General features: G+C 47.0%; 1 protein-coding gene across 8 annotated transcripts in view; it reads left to right on the forward strand.

Moving 5' to 3' along the window:
* The first annotated feature begins 3786 nt into the window (after positions 1-3786).
* PHF12 (PHD finger protein 12) overlaps positions 3787-19192 on the forward strand; it is a 41054-nt gene continuing 25648 nt past the window's right edge. For 3 of the 8 annotated variants that reach the window (XM_042916692.1, XM_042916699.1, XM_042916700.1), the window contains exon 1: positions 3935-4754. In XM_042916692.1, coding sequence (XP_042772626.1) covers positions 4453-4754 — 302 coding nt within the window. In that variant the 5' untranslated portion in view covers positions 3935-4452. The other 5 variants (XM_042916691.1, XM_042916693.1, XM_042916690.1 and 2 more) reach the window with 4 other exon arrangements.

The raw sequence follows: 19192 nt of genomic DNA on the forward strand, positions 1-19192 counted from the left end.
CCAGGGAAAGACCCAGGAGTTGGCTACAGGCCACTTTGAACATGTAATGTATTATATGGGGTCTGGGCTCCAGAGAACAATCTTCTATTTCTGTTGTTTCCTTATTAAAATGGTGTTTTTTGGAAAAAAAAAAAAAAAGCAATGGCCAGGTAGATGGTACTTTCTTGGAGGGAAGGGAGTTGGGAAATAAATGAGATGTGGACATCAAGACCAGAAGGCATGCTGGACCCACCAACTGATCACTCCCAGATTTTATCAAACAAATTACATGCAGTACTCCAGGGGCTACTGTTCCAACAAGGTCAGTGCAACAGATGGCAGGTGAAATAAGAGGCCCCAGCAGGTGGCCCACAGGGGTTTGGAAGCCCAGGAATCCAACCGCTCATCTACCCCAATGCTTCCTTTCTTCCTCTTTGCTAGGTCCAGAACTACAGTCTGGCATACTCCCAAGCTGCTCCTCAGTGCCACTGTATTGTTGGCCAGGCCCAGGAAGCCTGATGCCTCTCTCCTTCCCCTTCTTTCCCAACTAGCAATGTTTAGAAAATTGGAACCGGATTCAGAGACTGAACCCCTGAACATGAGGCCCTAGTCTGTCCTGGCCTCAGGGAACATCCAGACTATCAAGAGGAGGGGCAATGCAACTTAGGGTAGGGACTTGGCTCCTGTTTTAGCAAAAGCCCTATCCATGGGCTCCAGAAAGAAGTTGGCTGGAGAGAATCTGCTTAAGTTTGCCATGTTTGGTCACTTGTAGCACCGGTACCCCTTCCCTATGGCTTCCCTATGGCTCCCAGCACCTCCTGAGATGAAAGTGTTAGTCCAGCCCTGGCTCCCAGCATGCATACCCACGCTTAGAGGTGTCTTCTGCATGGCTGCTCCCCAGAGTAAGAGAAAGAGGCAGGCAACAGAGTTATGGACACTTCAGAAGCCAGAAGATAAAATCCACGAAGGAAATAATGGCAGCAACCAGCACCTTCTACTTCCACAGTCTTCAAACAGAGAGGTCTTGATCACTTATGGCTGCCCACCTCCCAGCTCTACCACAGGCCTCCTCGAAGGCTGGAGAAACTCCAGCCGGGGTAGAGTGCAGTGCCTATATTAGCCACAAGAGGTCACTTCGGAAGACATCTGTATCCCACCTGCTTGCTAGCTCTCCTCAATTCCCCTGGAACAGCCAGGGCTGGAGCTCTCCAAGGTGGCACCAACTTCCAACCTCTGGGCTGACCTCACCTCCAAGGTCTAAGAGGAAGGTGTGTAGAATGATTAGTTCCCCTGGCACTTGTCAACAGAGCCAAGTATTATTTTCCTCTCTAGCCCACCACCTGTTCCTGTTCTCCACTGCAAATGACGATGTTGGTCAGAGCAAAGCCTTATTCATTTGCCATATGCCAATGGACTTCTCTGCCCCATAATGCCTTCAGGCTGACACAGCAGCACAGCTGGGTCCTGAGCAGTAAGAAGGAATCAGTGGAGAGGGCACGTGTGGTTCCAACTTCTGAGGGCCTGTGACATGAAACAAAGCCCCAGCAGAGATGAAGTCTGGCCATTTTCATACATCTAGCTCAGCGCTACTCTCTCTGAAGTCCACCTCTCTGGGCCATAGCCACTAAGATTTCTTGTTTGCTGAGGCTGGGAGAGGGCAGAGAGCGGCCAGTCTACATGACATCTACACACACACACACACACACACACACACACACACACGAAAGATAAGACCTATGACCTTATCGTTCTTCCCAGGCACCAAAAGGATCATCAGAAAAGTCAGAAAAACAGAACCCTAAGACCACACACAGACATCCCTACTATCTAACTCAACCTCCTTAGTATCCCAAAAGAAGCAGCAGCAAGAACTCCATACAGACAATTAGCATGGTGTAGGGGAGAGTGTCCTGGCCTGAGAATCAAATCTGTTTCATTCATACATAAGTCTGCCATAAATTCACTATGCGAACTAGGAAAATCACTGCTCCTCTCTATGCATCTGGAAATGAGATTAACACAGATGGTCTTTAATCCCTTTCTAGTTTTATCCTTCTTCAAGGGTTAAGTACCCCCTTAATATCAGAGGTGAGTTGGACACAATTACCTGGCAACAATGCCAACTAAACGCCTAGTGGCAGGCACAGTGATGCCATTCCCTTCTCCACCTCTTCCCCTACCGTCAGGCAAGAGATAACTGGCCATCTCTGAAGACGACACCAGTGGGAGGGAAAGGTGCTGTGGGGGGTGGGGAGGGAAGCCCAGAATTCGAGGTGAGGCCTTCAAACTACAAATCCCAATACACAACACTGCAGCTCTCAAAAGCATCCCCTCCCAGCAGGCAAATCACTCTTCCCGAGGCCATCCCACCATACAGTGCACAGCATGCACACAGAACTACGGCTCCCACAATCCACCAGATCCCTCGCGATTCTTGCGCCCAGGTTGCAATGCGCTCGCGTTCGCCCTTTGGCCCTCTTGCGCATTGCAAACTGGGAGTTGAAGTCTTCTATAGGCAGGTAGCTGGGCGTTGTCAGCTTTACTAACTCTTCGCTGTTGGCCTCCTCTGGAGTCGTTCCCAGGGACAGTGATCAAGAAAGGATAGTAACGAGCAGGCGGAACTCTCCATGGTGTCATCACTACGCAAGGCAGAGATTCTCAGGCTAAAATTTAGTGTCGGGAGCGAGAGGGAAGTGTGAACAGTAGCCATCCAACCCCACACCAAAAGAATAGTTTTCTGTCGCGGTGGCTTTTCTTTTCTCTTTACCAATATGGCGCCTAGTCCAGCCACACCTGACGCTGGGAACCAAACCATCCAGTACAATAACCCTAGGAGCACAGCTGTCACCGACAGCCTACCAGCTCCAGCCAACACCACACCTTACTCCTTCCTGTTCATGCCTGAGGACTCCAAGGACATGGTAGCCTATATCCCATTACCAAAATGGCGAAAGTAGAAGCATTCTTGTTAGGGCCTGCAGGTGACAATACGCTTGCGCGGAAGGCGGCTGTGTTGTGGGGAGGGAGGGGGAGCATTCTCAACACGCCTGCGCAGGAACAGAGTATTCTTGGTTCTATACACAAACACCAATGGATGAAGAGCCCCCATGTTCCTGCGGCTGCGCTGTGACCCTTAGAGGCTCTCCCAGGCGCCTGCGCGAGACCTCAGGTCCCGCCCTCCTCTTCTCAGTACGCTGGCGCAAGGCAGAAAGGCGGGGCTTCGGCGCTCCAGACGAATGCCAGCGCGGCTGCGCGCTGGGGGGTACCCCCTCACTGCGGCTGCGCGGGAGCCCGGCCGCCGGCTGTCACTGCGGTTGCGCGCGGCGAGCGGCGATCCCGGGGCGCCTGCGCGGGTGGCTTTGCGGGCGCTCGCGGTAAGTTTGCGCCAAGTGCGCGGCAGCCGGGACGCAGACGGCGGCGGCGGCGAGAGGCGGAGCCCGGGGACCACCCCCCATCACCCTCCCCGCAGTCACCTCACGTACCACAACCTCACCTAACCTCTCACCCCCCCTCCTATCCCCCCAACCCCGGGATGGCAGCGCCCGCCAGCCTTCCCGGCCGGACCAGCGGTCGCCAGCGCCGGCTTTAGCCTGTGGGACTAGGCCCCGCCGAGGCCTGACCCCCGGAGCCGGGACCCACCGTGCAGCCAGCCGCCGGGCCGGGGTTGAGGGGCCGCTCCCCCCTCACGGCCCGTGGGGAGGACGCTGCCGTCCCGGGGACTGGGGGCCGGGGGGTGGGGGGGAGCCAGGGCGAGGAAGTCGGGACCCGTGTTGGGAAAAAAGAAGGGGGGCCGGGGTCAGGAGCGCCCCCTCCCCCCGCTTCCCCCCTCCCCCCGGGGTTGGGGGGGCCGGAGCAGAGAGCGCCCAGCCCGGGAGGTGGATGAATGTGGGAGAAAATGGAGACCAAGACGATCGTGTACGACTTGGACACGTCGGGGGGGCTGATGGAGGTAAGAGTGGCCCTCCTCATCCCCTTCCCCCAGCGCCGGGAGGGAACCTCCGCCCTCCGCCCCACAAAGCCGGTCCTGAGCTCACAGCGCAAAAGGGCCGGGGGAGGGGGATTCTTCCTCACCCAGATTCTCCCTCCCTTCTTTGCAATTCGAGGGGCTGAGCTTAGCCTCCGAGGACGTTTGCAGCAGTTTCACCTACCCGCCGCCCTGGATTCGCTCTCCCGAGGCACCAACCCACTCCATGTCGTTGCACCGGCGGGCCTCCCCACCCCCTTCTTGTCGGCCCCTTTGTGCTTCCCCCAGCACGTCCGGGTACCGGGTTTCAGGCCTTTCCAGAGCCTGGCTTTGGAGTCCCCCACTGTCCATACAAGGAAGTGGCGAGAAGGGAACCGCGCACCCTCTCCCCATCCCCCTACCCTGATCCTCCCCATTTGGAAGAGGCTGTTCTCGTTGTGCTGCAGGAACGCTGTTAGGGTGGGCTCCCCCCGGTTCCGGGGGGCTGAGAGGTTCTGGGAGCAGCTTGGATGGGAGGAAGAAGGACAAAAGGGGGGAGAGGGGTGGGTGACGGAGAAGCCCTGCCGGGGGGGCGACGGACCGCCCGGGAGCTCCGAGTGTGCACACACGCCGTTTATGTGTGTGTGCAGCAAATCCAAGCTCTGCTGGCTCCCCCCAAGACGGACGAGGCAGAAAAGCGGAGTCGGAAGCCTGAAAAAGAGCCCCGGAGAAGCGGCAGGGCCACCAACCACGACAGCTGCGATAGCTGCAAAGAAGGTGGGGATCTCCTGTGCTGTGACCACTGCCCGGCCGCCTTCCACCTCCAGTGCTGGTAAGGTCTGGGGACCCCTTTGCAGCTCCTTCGCTGACCCTTCTCGGCACATTCCTTCACCCGGCCTACCCCTGGCTGCCGAAATAACGGGCGCTTGCAGCCGCTAGCTGACTTTCTGCAGCCGCTGGGGCGAGCGCCTCCCCGCCCCCAGGTGTCTGCTGGGATCTAGCCGTTTGGGGGGGGGGGGGGGGAGGAGGAGCAGCAGTGTGTCCAGACCCCGAGGTGGGGGTTGGGACGAGTGAGGAGAGCCCCATCTGGGATTGGAAGTCTCTGGGTAGCCGGGACAGAGCCGGCAGGGCACGGCCGGCGGTGGCGGGGGAGGAAGGGGAGGAGCTCCGGGCCCGGTGCCGCTCGCCTGCCCGCGCGCCCGCCGCCCTCGGGGTCCTGCCGGGCTGGGCTCTCCTGCGGGCGGGTGCGTGGGGCCTTCGGCCGCCCGAGCTGGCCTGGTACGGACCCGGGGGGCCGGACGCCCGGGCGCTTGCGACTGTGGAAATCATGGAGGGTGTCTCTCGAGTCTGCCTCTTCTCTGCTTCTCTGTTTACAATATGGCGACCTGCCTTTAAATTATATTTTTATTCTCAGCGCCATTTTGGCTGCATATATGATTTGCAAACGTCTCCCGGGGAACGGTGGGGGTAGAGGCTCGGGGTCCTTTCTGCAGAAGCTCCTCGGGGGGCAGGGCTAGGATCTCGCCGCTTTGGTCCCCTTTCTCTGGCTCCGCTTGCCCCCTGTTGCCTCTCGGAGCTGCCTCCCTCTTTCCCTCCCCGCGCTGCCGCCTCTTAGGAAATCGGGCCGGGTTAGACAATTAAAATTGCCCTTGGGCGCCGATTTCACTTCGCTTCGGATCGGCGAGCCCTTCGCGGCAAAATTCTTTGCTGCTGGGGCAGGATTGTGTGCGGTTGGCTCCGCGAGGGCATTTTTAAGGAGCAGAGAGCTGGAAAGCTGAGCGCTTCCCCCCGCCCCCCCTTACTGAACGCGAGAGGAGGGGAGAGACCGGAGAGAGAGGGAGGGACCTGGGTTGATCGCCCGCTGCGTGATCCTCCTCAGCAGCTCAGCCCAGAACAATCCGGCCAGGAAGAGTTTAAACTCCGGTTTCTGCCTGGAGAAATCATCTCTGCCCTCCACGAAAATCCTCCATCAGCGCAGGGAACCCAGATTGCGTCGTGTTCTGATGGGTGTTGTTCTGTCGTTCAGCAACAGTTGAGTGAAACAGGCGTTTGTGAGGGAGCGGGAAAGAGAGGGGCTTCTGTTTGTCCCCCCCCCCCCGCCCCGTTTTTGATACTGCCTTTTTTTAGTCCTCTGGAAGAAAAAAGAGGTTTTCCTTCTGTTCTCTACAGTGTTTCATTCACATTCTGTCTCTCTGTGGAGTAGTGCTTACTGTATATTTGTACTAATTGCAGGTTTTGGAACACTTACGAGACAGATGACTGATACCGGGCAAATTAAGTCTGTGGTCAGAAGTTATGTAGGAAGCTCCCATTACCATTCCCAAGACGCTTTTGCCCAGGAGGGCACCCCATCTTCGCTTGTAATGTTGCAGGGACAAAAATGGTTATCCTGGAGGAAGCTTTGTTGCTGGCTTTAAATTTTTTATTATGTAGTGACTAATACCAGCAGGAAGGGTCTGTGGTTTTTAGCCTTTGCTTCCTGTAAGGTGTGATCTACCTGGAGAAAATCTCTCTGGTCAAGTTTCCTGTGCTGGTCTTGAGCAAGGAAGAGATTTGTACCTGGATATGTTATGTTGTTTATCAGTTTTTTCCTGTTGCTTGTGTTTTTTATTGTGCTTGTTTGATACATATACCCAGACTGAATTGTAGGCTTCTTGATTTAAAATGTGGGTTAATGTTTTACCTCTAGGAGGAAGCTATTGTTAACCAAGAATGATGACCCCTGTATTGAGTGAGAATTTTGTAAGCTCATTATCTTTTTTTTTTTTTAATGTTTATTTAGTTTTGAGAGAGAGAGAGAGAGAGAGAGAGAGAGAGAGAGAGAGAGAAAACACGTGAGTGGGGAGGGGCAGAGAGCGGGGGAGACACAGAATCCCAAGCAGGCTTCAGGCTGAGCTGTCAGCACTGAGGGATACGGGGCTTGAACTCACCAACCAAAAGATCATGACCTGACCTGAGCGGAAATCCGATGCTTAACCGACTGAGCCACCCAGGTGCCCCTATAAACTCATTATCTTTAGTCTCGTTTGTTCAGACCATTTGTTTAGTAAGCTGAGATTGTTTATTAGAAACTTTAGGTATGGAAAAACTGTTTTGCCTGAGTTTCGGCTTTTAAACTCTAAAACCCAACCTGGATCTTCTAATTAGAGGAGTGTAAGTCTTGTCAAGTTGTAACAATTAACAGTTTCTACTTCAGCTAGGAGAGAAGGAGGTACTTTTAGCTGTTGGTGAGACTCGGGTTTGCCCAGACTGCATTTCATTGAATACTTTTCTTTTTTTCTTTTTACTTTTTTTTTTTTTTTTTTTTTTTTTTTTTTAAGGACCATGAATGGGAGCTGGTAATCAGAGATTCGAGAACCCTAGTAAATGAGGCAGGGTTTGTTTCACATCTCCAGTTCTCTCTTTGAAGATGCCAGTACTGAATGTACCATTGACTTATCTGAGTTATTATATAAATTACAAAACATTCTAGATACTGGTACAAACGAAGGAAGCTTTCTTTTAAGTGAGGCTTATCCCACTTTCCTGCCTTCTATTCCACTCTTTCCAGCACAAGTGAAGTACTTCGTTAACCATCTCCACCAGAGTTTAGGTCAAGCAGTTGACAGTCTCAGAAATTTTGATTCCTGAGTGTGCTGGCTTTAATTCATGCTATTACTGCTTACTTGTGCCATGTGGGAGTGCAGTTAGGTATGGCTATATTTTCTCTTGCTTCCCTTTTTAACTTGCTAAGACTGGATTACAGTTGACCCTTGAACAATGCTGGGGTAGTTTAGGGGCACCAACTCGCAAGCATTAAAAAAATCTGCATAACTTTTGACTCCTCAAAAACTTAACTACAATAGCCTACTATTAACCAGAAGCCTTACCAGTAACACAATTAACACCTGTTTTGCATGTTACGTGTATTGTACACTGTATCCTCATAGTAAGGTAAACTGTAGAAAAGAAAATGCTATTAAAATCATAAACAAGAGAAGATACAGTGCTGTACTATAGAAAATCTGCATGGGGCGCCTGGGTGGCCAGTTGGTTAAGCATCCGACCTTAGCACAGGTCTTGATCTTGTGGTTCATGAATTCGAGCCCTGCATTGGGCTCTGCACTGACTTTGCAGAACATGCCTGGGATTCTGTCTCTCTGCCTTGTCCCACTCTCTCAGTCTCTCAAAAAAAAACAAAAAAAAATCCACATACAAGTGGACCTGCAGTTCAAACCCATGTTTTCCAAGGGTCAGCTGTGCTTAGATAAGCAGCGTAATGTTAATTTTCTTAATATTCACAATGTGCAAGAGTGAAGGTGGAGGTTTTACAAATCCTGTAGATCCTAATTTCAGTGCTGCTGTGGGTCTTCATTCAAAGCTGTCTGAGACAAGTTCTTTTTTCAGTCTAGTGTCCCTTGCCAGCTTGCCTCAGTGAACGAGATCTAGTAAAATGTTCCAGAAGTGATTCTAGGCAAACTTTACCTCCTGGGCGTAGTGACATAGCCATAACCACAGGGGATTTTTCTAAGATAAACTGCTGGAGGAAATGACTGGTCAGATAAACTGTTTTAATTGTCTTTTCTTTTCTCAGGGGCCAGTGCTTTGTATGAGGAACAGTTCTCTCTTCCCAATTAGACTGGAAGCCCTATAGCTGGGTTTTCTGTAATGATCCCCTGGGTTGGGGAATGAATTGCTCTGTGCTCAGCCCCATGACCTCTCTAAAGAATTAAACTCGAGGAGGTGATTTTTTGTTTTTGTTTAAGTGATAGTGTAATCATTTTATCTAAGTTGAACTGGTTTATCAGTTATTCAGAGTGGTAGTAGGGGTTACTAAACCTGCCCCAGGAGAACTGGAAAGAGATATGGGGTTTTTTTGTAAGTGTTTTCTGGTGAATCTGACCTCTCTATCATAATTGTCATGGCATTCATTGGACTTTCGGAAAATACTGGTCTCCATGGATTGGTCCCTAAAAACTGGTTTACAAAAATTACGATAACTTGTGGTGCTCTAGTTGCCACTGGCCCATCTTTGTGTTTGAAATGGATTGGATTGTTCTCACTGATAAAGTGAATAAATACCATAGGTCTTCGGTAATGAGGCTGCCTGGAAACTGGATGTTTTCTGATTGCTTTCTCATGGCATTTTGCTCTAGACGACCGAGGGACCAAAACGGTCTGATTGAGAAGTGCATCTACCTCAGCAGACCTCAGCATGGTTGCTTCCCGTCAGACAGATTTCTGTAGCATTTGCCTCCGCATGTTATATTTGGAATTGTTGGCCGGCTTTCCTCTCTTTGGTGTTGGCAGCAAGATCCAAAATGAGGTTTTCGAAGAATGAGAGTAAAAAGGTCTCTGTGCACAGGCAAAACTAAGCTCAGCTTGGAGTTTTGCATATTTAATTTTCAGTGAGTCATAACAAGAAAGGTTTCACACATAGAGTAGAAAACTGCCTTGCAGAAAATCTTTGCCGTTTGAGCATTTAAGAAGGTGATTTTTCTGATTTGTTGTGTTTGGCTCCTCATGAGAATAGTATTAGTCTACTGATGAATTAAAATACATTCTTGGGGCGCCTGGGTGGCGCAGTCGGTTAAGCGTCCGACTTCAGCCAGGTCACGATCTCGCGGTCCGTGAGTTCGAGCCCCGCGTCAGGCTCTGGGCTGATGGCTCGGAGCCTGGAGCCTGTTTCCCATTCTGTGTCTCCCTCTCTCTCTGCCCCTCCCCCGTTCATGCTCTGTCTCTCTCTGTCCCAAAAATAAATAAAAAGCATTGAAAAAAAAAAAAAAAAAAAAAAAATACATTCTTTTTTTTTTTTTTTTTAATTTTTTTTTTTTTAACATTTATTTATTTTTGAGACAGAGAGAGACAGAGCATGAACGGGGGAGGGTCAGAGAGAGAGGGAGACACAGAATCCACAACAGGCTCTAGGCTCTGAGCGGGTCAGCACAGAGCCCGACGCGGGGCTCGAACTCATGGACCGCGAGATCATGACCTGAGCCGAAGTCGACCGCCCAACCCACTGAGCCACCCAGGCGCCCCTAAAATACATTCATTTTAATATTACCTTATGAATCTGTTGTTTCTGACATTTTAAGTGCTTAGAAGCTTAGCACTGAAGACCTGGAGGTGACGGCATCTGGCCTTCCTCCCGTCACCCTGCCCCCTCAATAGTAAAATGATTCAACAGTAAACAAACCTGATTTGGTTTTATGTGTATTTTATTTATTTTTGCATTTGCTGCATTGCATTGGAATCTGGGTGTGTAGTATTGTTTTTAAATGTTCCACTCAAACAGGGAGTGTCTGATAACATTCAATTTTAGCTCAATTTCACATGCATGCTTTGTAAACTTAATGTGGGGCTAAGGGTCTAATTCTTGTGATAGGAGTGCTTTGGTTTATAGATAAGAGGATAATCACTGTTTAATAATAATAATAGTAATAATATTTCGATGAATTGTTTACTCACAAAATGTTGGTGACGTAGATGGCTGTGGTTAAGACAGGAAGTGTCAGAGGGCACCTGAGTGGCTCATTTGGTTGAGGGTCAGACTCTTGGTTTCAGCTCAGGTCCTGATCTCATGTGGTTAGTGAGTTCGATCCCCGCATCGGCTGGCTCTGGGCTGTCAGTGCGGAGCCTACTTGGGATTTTCTCTCTCTGCCCCCTCCCCTACTTGTGCGCATGCACGCTCTAAATAAATAAACAAACTTTAAAAAAAATGAAGTATCAAATTTTTTAAAGTGAAGGAGGAGGTAATGTTCTTCAAAGGTAACAGTGTTTGTGTAACCTAAGGCAAGTAGTTAGTGGTCCTACTGTGAGAAATTTTTCATTTTGGGCCTATCCCCAAATTGATTACCATACTTAATGAAAGGTAGGATGCAGTTGTAATCTCATCAATTTCCTGCTGCTCCTTAAGGCTCTCAAAGTACTTTACAGATGGGCTCCACTAACTAAACTTTGTAAATGACTAGTGTATTTTTTTTGTGTGTAAGTATATAAAAGACATGTTTAGGTACTGTCTTCTTTTACATCTGGAGATGGGATTCATGTTGGTCTGTTTCAATTTCTTAAGTATGTCTCCAAGATAATTTTTTAAAAGCCAAATCATAAAATGAGACAAATAAATTACCTAATTTGAACTGAAAAAGGATCCAAATAGTCACAACTGAGTGCCAGATGAAACACTGGTTTTTATTGAGCTCTCAGTGAAAAGACCAGTGATACTCAAAAGGGCTCAATGAGATTTCAAGGTTCACGCTTGTAGGATTTATCAGTACTTCATCCCTTTTCATGGCTGAATACAAGTCTGTTTATGGATATACCACACTTTTGTTTATTCGTTTATCAGTTAATAGACATTTGGGTTTTTTCTCCTTTTGGCTATTGGGAATAATGATGCTGTAAACTTTTGTGTGCACATTTTGTGTGGACATCTGTTTTCATTTCTCTTGGTTGTGTACCCAGGAGTGGAATTGCTGGGTCATAGGGTAACTCATGTTTAACCTTTGAAGAACTGCTAGACTGGTTTCCAAAGTGGCTACACCATTTTGCATTCTTACCAGTATAGGAAGCTTCCAATTTCTCCACATCCTTTCTAATACTTGTTATTATCTTCTTGATAAAAACCTGTCCTGTGAGTGGGAGTGCTGTTTTATGTTTTGTTTTGTTTTAACTTTTTTAATGTGTATTTATTCTCGAGAGACAGACAGAGACAGTGTGAGTGGGGGAGGGTCAGAAAGAGAGGCAGACACAGAATCTAAAGCAGGCTCCAGACTCTGAGCTATTAGCACAGAGCCTGACGTGGGGCTCAAACTCACAAACTGTGAGATCATGACCTGAGCTGAAGTTGGATGCTTAACTGACTGAGCCACCCAGATACCCCTTGATTTGCATTTCCCTAATGGCCAATGATACCAAACATCTTTTCATGTGCTTATTATCCATTTGTATATTTTTTTGGAGAAATGTCCATTTTGATCCTTGGTCCAATTTTAATTGGGTTACTTGGGGTTTTTTTTACTATTATTACTAGGTTGTAAGAGTTCTTTGTATGTTCTAGATACCAAGTTCCTTGTCAGATACATGATTTGTGAGTATTGTCTCCCATTCTGTGGGTTGTCTTTTCACTCACCCATTTTATTTTTCTAATTTTTGAGTCTTATGTAGAAGAAAGGTGATTTAAGCGCACTTTATTTATTTATTTATTTTTTAGTTTTTTTTTTTTTTAACGTTTATTTATTTTTGGGACAGAGAGAGACAGAGCATGAACGGGGGAGGGGCAGAGAGAGAGGGAGACACAGAATCGGAAGCAGGCTCCAGGCTCTGAGCCATCAGCCCAGAGCCCGACGCAGGGCTCGAACTCACGAACCGCGAGATTGTGACCTGAGCCGAAGTCGGACACTCAACCGACTGAGCCACCCAGGCGCCCCAAGCGCACTTTAATGGCTGTGCTTTTATTATCAATGTAATAACAGTGAGTAAAAGGTTTCTTCTGTGAACTCCAGTCAGGATGGTGCATCTCAGTGGAGAGAACCTTATCTGCCACCTGCCTTAAGGCACCACTAGCCACAATAGAAAATTTCTGTGTATAGAAATCCCTCGTACTTGGAGATTCCTAGTTTAAGGAGGACAGTTTTAATTTTCTCGCTTTGATTGGTGGCAGCTTGGGATGGAAATAACTCCAGATCAATTGAGGTATCTTTTGAACTCCATTAACAACAAAAATTGTACGCTTAGGTGAACTCACCTGTTTATATGTGTCTTTATGTAGGCCCAGATAGCAATAAATAGGGAGACAGAGTGAAGAGAATATTTGCCTGAAGGTTTTATATAGCTTATAAAAACAAACAGTCTGTTTTGATGCCCCCAAGAGGATTTTTGCTACCTAGGAATGCAGATGTCCAGCTTCTTAACAGAGATGGGTACATCTTTTCTCCTACAAGTGCTAAGGCAATAGAAAATAGATGCAGCTGAATGTTGTTTGCTTTTGGTTATACATAAGAGTGTTAAAATCTATCTCTGAACCTTCTTGTCCCACCCCCAGCACATACACAGTTCCTTGGGCGTGTAGTTAAGCAGGCCACCCTAGTCAAAGATTCTGGTTGGGGTTTTGATGATGCTCTCGGGGTTTTGATGGTTATATTATTATGATCATGCAGCACAGGCTCCTAGAAATGCATTCTTATCTTAAGGTGCCAGAATTTTAAATCACCACAGCAGGGGGAAGGGGACAGTTTGTTTTCCCACCTCGACTTTGCTCTTCCTTTAACTTAAGAGTCCCCAGGGAGTACAAACATGGCCAGCTGCATTGCCATTCAATGAGTGACACTTATAAGAGCACCTCCGCATAATGCTAGCCTCCCAAGAGACCGGACAGGAGTACAGCTGTCCCCCTGCCAGTTTCCTGAAAGAGGAGGACATTGTATTCAGTGCAAGTCCTAGACCAAATTTCAGAAAGGCACTTTGGTATTGCGGATTTGTCACCATGCCCAGGACGCATGCACAGGTCACTAGCTGACTGCTTTTCCCATGACTTGGGAGCAGTTAAGAAGAATAAGAAGGTGACTCCTTTTTATGCCTGCCATTTACAGATGTCAAAGTCTTCATCCTTTAAGCCTAATACTATTTCTGAATCTAGGTCTCAGCAAATAAGAAAAAAAGATGAAGTTTTAGCACATTTGCACGGGAGGTGGAAGACACTTGAGGGGTACAATAGACACTGATAAAAGGAGAAATCATTGCTTTGACCCATCAGCAAAAAAGAATTTGTCTGCTATGTAGAGCTGTTGTTGAATTCACGGTAAACAAATTCCGAGTACGCCTTACAGACTGATGAAATTTCAAGTAATGTAAAACTTGACTCACTCATTCAAAAGGCTACTTTCCCTTTTGCAACCGTGTACTAAATGCTCACTAAACTACTTAAAAGCCAGAGGCTGACCCGTTTTCTCCGCTCACTGCTGTGCAATACCTAGTGGTATTACAAATGAGAGAGACACAAAGAGAAGCACTGGTTGGGGAACAGAAACGATGTCTAGTTCTACCAAGTGGGTAGTACCTTTGTTAACAAAAAACACGGTGACCGTTCCTTTCTCCCTAATTACATTTGCTTTCCTGTATGTTAATAGCATTGGTTTTTAAGTCTTTGCCCTTCCCGGGTTTTTTTGTTGTTGTTTTGTTTTGTTTTGAGACAGAGAGAGACAGAGCTTGAGCAGCAGAGGGGCAGAGAAAGAGGGAGACACAGAATCCGAAGCAGGCTCCAGGCTCTGAGCTGTCACCATAGAGCCCGATGTGGGGCTCGAACTCATGGACTGAGATAATGACCTGAGCCGAAGTTGGACGCTTAACCGACTGAGCCACCCAGGCGCCCCTCCCTGTTTTCTGATAAACTGTACAAGATATATCTCCCAGGAAATGTTTCCCAGTCTTGAAAGGACAAAAGACAGAGAGTGTAACAGCAGGGCGGGGACTCCATGCCTGAACCTACCTTCAGTCTTTCCCACTGATTTGGGCTCTGCGTGAGGCTCTTTTGAAATAAGCTTGAGTGAGCAAGAGGACTCTCCACGGGGTTTGAATTTAACCGTAGCCCAAAGACATCACTTTACCACCCGGCCACACGAGGCTGAGGGAACCTCTCAGAATTACTAGCAAGCTTGAGTTCCAGGGTGGAACCCTGTTTGTAGCAGCATAAACACATTTACAGACTTTCTATCCAGCTGTGATCCTTAGAAGGATGTTGAATATTATTTTTCTCTGCTCTGCATTTGTGCAGAGAACAGAGCAGAGAAGGTAATGAAATGCATAGAACTTTAAGTGATTGTAGGTACGTTACAAAACTGGCAATGAGGAGCTACTGTTGTTCTTTCCACCAGCCCTGGGGTCCTATGCTGAGCTGGGAGCTTTTTAATTCTCACATGCATTGAACCATCAGATAGCATTCTACTGATTTTTGGTTTTAACAAAGCTTTAGAAACATTAGAGGGAAACTCTACAGTGAACTTTTTCAATTGGCAATCCTCAATTACTGGTCAAAATGCATTATGAAAATTGTATTTCATTAATCTTGTTAAAAGTGTCCAAACTTATGACTTTCTTTAAAATTTTTTTAAGATTTTTTTTTTTTTTTGAGTAATCTCTGCACCCAACATGGGGCTCAAACTAATGACCCCAAGATCAAGAGTTGGGTGCTCTTCTGACTGAGCCAGCCAGGTGTCCCTTATAATTTTTTTTTTATGTTTATTTATTTTTGAGAGAGACAGAGCTCGAGAAGGGAAGGGCCAGAGAGAGAGGGAGACACAAAATCTGAAGCAGGCTCCGGGCTCTGAGCTGTCAGCACAGAGCCCGATGTGGGGCTCGAACTCAGGAACCACGAGATCATGACCTGAGCTGAATTCTGACGCATAACCCACTGAGCCACCCAGGTGCCCCTTATAGTTCTTTTTATGCATAGGCTGGCTATATTCAACTTTCCTTGATCTTGCTTGCCATTTTTTGTTTTTGTTTTTTTAAGTTTATATATTTATTTTAAGAGAGAGCAAGAGCTTGAGCAGGGGCTCGAGAGAGGGAATCCTAAGCAGGCTCTGTGCTGTCAGCGCAGAGCCCAATGTGGGGCTCGAACTCACGAACCGTGAGATCATGACCTGAGTTGAAATCAAGACCCTTAACTGACTAAGCCACTCAGGCTCCCCTTGCTTGCCATTTTTTGAAAGCATCTTAAATATAGGGAGTATTCTGTCAGTGATTTTGGCCTTTTGATAAACATTGTTTGGCTTTATCATTTTTTTTAATGTTAATCATTTTTGAGAGAGAGAAAGAAGGAGAGAGTGTGAAGGGCAGGGGGGAGGGGTGGTGCAGGCGGCAGAGAGAGAGGGAGACACAGAATCTGAAGCAGGCTCCAGGCTCTGAGCTGTCAGCATGGAGCCTGACACAGGGCTCATACCCATGAACTGTGAGGTCATGATCTGAGGTGAAGTCGGACGCTTAACCGACTGAGCCACCCAGTTGCCCCTCATTTTTGTTTTCTTTATCCTTCCTTTTTACTCCTCATGGTTTTGCCTGGCTTAGATGACACTTAGCCATTCATTCTAGCTTAACTTAATTCTTATAACACCTCATTCCACGATATCAGACATCTTTGACTGCAGGCTTCAGTTTGTTGGTGTTGAAGTAAGCTGTATGGTAAGAAAAGTAGCTGCAGTTTATTGAAATTATGGGAAAGAACTCATGTCCAAGATTTGTATGCTTGCTGTGTAAGAGCTTTCCTCAAATCTTATCGTTTGTGTGCACACGATCAGACCTTTAAGGGTGATCGTTCTTTGGTTAGGGATCATCTGAGAGAAAAGTGGGCCAAAGGGAAAAAATTATGGTGCTCTCTCTCTGAGAAGTATGTTCACCTCCTAAATAGGTCACTGGGGGTATAACTGGAAGGCTTCAGAAGCTCAAGTCAGCACTTAGCTGTGGCATCAAACCACGACAGCATAGTTTGACAGTATGCCCAGGAGATTACTTCAATCATGTAGGGTGGGGAGCTTTAAGGTTTATGAGTAAAATTGGGGGGGGGGGGGTAAAAGAGGGAGGGAATAGGCCCTGTGCTGCTTTGGTGCAAATTATTATTATTCTCTATTTTTCCTTTTTTTAAGGAGACCCTGTCAGAGGAGGGTAAATTAAGCAGAAATCCTCCTTAGGGAGAAGCAGCTGGGTCTTAAGTAGAAACCTGCTCCCTGTATTTAGTTGGATTTCAAATAAAGACATTGCTAGTGTTTTTAGTTTTCCCAGCCTTTATAGAATTTGAGGTCCAGTATCTATAAGATGTAAACTGATCCAGATTTCCTGAGCTGTGTGTGCAAAAAGAATACGGCCTGGTTACTTCCTTGTTCTTGATAGTCCAATAAATTTGGCTACGGAACAGTACCCAGTTTTCCATACCTCTGAGACTCTTCTGGAATACACAGTTACAATTGTGGATTCTTCTTTCCAATGGAACATTCCCTAGGAACATCAGAAAGTGTTGAGGCCAGAATGTTGACTTCCAAAACAGGTGGGGGGCTCCAACATCTCTGATGAGGTGAACGAATGAAGCACATTTTTTAAATGTCTGTAGCCAGCTCATTTGCCATTGTGGAGAAGCCAGGATTGACAGAATAGCCAAACTCATGATAGATAAGGCCCTGTGGCACCCAGTCTCAGCTTGTAGAGAAGTTGGCAGAGGGAAAACACCTGGTGTAACTGTTGGTGCTCTACCCTCCCACCCTCCTTTTGCTGCGCTGACTTTATAACCCTGTTCCCCAGGTGTCCTTCACTGGGAGGATGCCACAAACCAGCTCTGCATAGAAGGCAATGAAATTTGGGGGCACAGTCAGCTAGTTTGAAAGGACTGTATGCCTGTGGAAGTGACGCAACTAGCTAAGTTTCTCAATGGGGCATTTGTAATGGCCTGGCACTTCATTGGTTTCCTTGTTAACACTGCTACTGAGGCTTTGCATGAAAAAGCCAGCGGTCCTTGTACTTTTTATGTACTTTGTGGCATTAGCTGTGCTTGAGTCAGTAGCTAGGATGAAGCAGGGCAAGGACCCCTGAACTTTGTTTTTATCTCCATTGCCTTTCAGTATGGCCATCTTCCCTGCCTTTGAAAGGTAGGCTATATTTGAAGATAAAAACTGATGCCTGTACAAGTGTCCAGAGGAAACTTACTGTTTAATGCTGACATTTAAATTTCATTAGATTTTGTTTCTTCAAAACTTAGACGATTAAATTTGGATATATTAAGACAGCTTTTAAGTTTTAAAAGATATTTTTAAATTAGATTTTACCTGGCACCTCTTCGCTTTTCTAGAACAGAAGCTGGTTTCAGTTTACAAAAGGCTTGTTTTCTGTGCTCCTAGGTTCCTTTGTAGATCAAGATGGCTGCCAGGAGGCTGAGACGTGTTGGTGGTCCTGTCAGTGATCACCTTCGCTCCCATTTTGGCTAATACCAACATATTTCCTGAGCTGGCCAAGGGCAGCAGGGCTGGTGTGAGGGAGAGTGGGCCTGTTCTGAGCATGTATTGTCTTTTGCAGTCACTCTTAACACAATGCCATTAAATATAATTGCAGGATTTTTATCTGGTAGTGGACCTCAGATGGATGGATGAGACCCATGAACTGTGAAATTAAAAATCAAAACTGCTCAATGCTATTGTTTGCTGGTTGAACACCCCACCACCACCCAAAAAGGGGAGGGGACATATAGATGGGGGGGGGGGGCAGTGAAATCTTTCTTAGTCTGATATTTTAACTGAAACTGCCACATATGGCTCGAGAGCTTCTGATTCTTGGTGAATGATGGGTTCTGACAGGAAAGACCCTAGCAGTTCATGCGACTGACCTCTTTTAGAAGAGAGCCCGAGTGGAAGGCTGTTGGTGTATTGTGTACAGATGTGCTGTCTGCATAGTGTTCCTGTTCAGCCTTTGTATTAAATAGAATATTTTGTCAGTCTAGGAAGAAAAAATGAAGTGTCTTCTTTCTTAAATATTGTTCATCCATCTTGCTTCCTTTTGTCCTAAGATACATACCAAAGCTTTTAATTTGGTTAAGTGATATTTCCATGTCTCCCCAGCTGCCTTTGGCTCAAGTTTTAAAATGTCAGTGTCACTTAGCTGGATGGACAGTTGCAAACCATACATCGGTAACCTAACGTATTTTTTAAAAACAAGTCCACAGCCCAACACCATTTTTATCTGCATGTTTTAATGCAAAAAAATGGGTCTCTGAAATAAAAGGCAGTCTTTCTGCTTCCTTGTCTCCCTCTCTCTCTCTCCACCTCTCCCCTCCTCCCTTTGTTCTCTTGTTCCCCTCCCCCTTCTCCTTTCCAGTTCCATATTGAAAAACTGCTTGCGCTGGATGGATAATTAACGCAGAGCTGTGGAGCAACAGGTCCCATTGGTGGCGACTAAATCTGAAGTAAATGTTAATATCGTGCAGGTTCATATGTATTAATAGGTGGGGGAGATGAGTGAGGTTAGACTCAGATCAGCCACACTGGTATATGACTTGAAATAGATCCTCTTAATTAGAGAGCCAAGAACCATGACAACTAACGTCTTCCACCTGCAGTGGTGGGCTGCAGCCTCATTAGTGAATGAAAGAGGCATTCTAAATTAAAACTGGACTTCATCCTTTGGCTGTGAGTTGGGATCATCTGGCTCTGGGCTTTGAATCTTTGACATGGAGAGGTCTATCAATACAGGCATTACAGTTAGCTGAGGGGTGCAAGTTTGTGGTTTTCTCTTTGAGGACTCCAGAAATAGAGTTTT

Source organism: Panthera leo, chromosome E1 (assembly GCF_018350215.1).
Source record: "Panthera leo isolate Ple1 chromosome E1, P.leo_Ple1_pat1.1, whole genome shotgun sequence".
NCBI lineage: Eukaryota > Metazoa > Chordata > Mammalia > Carnivora > Felidae > Panthera > Panthera leo.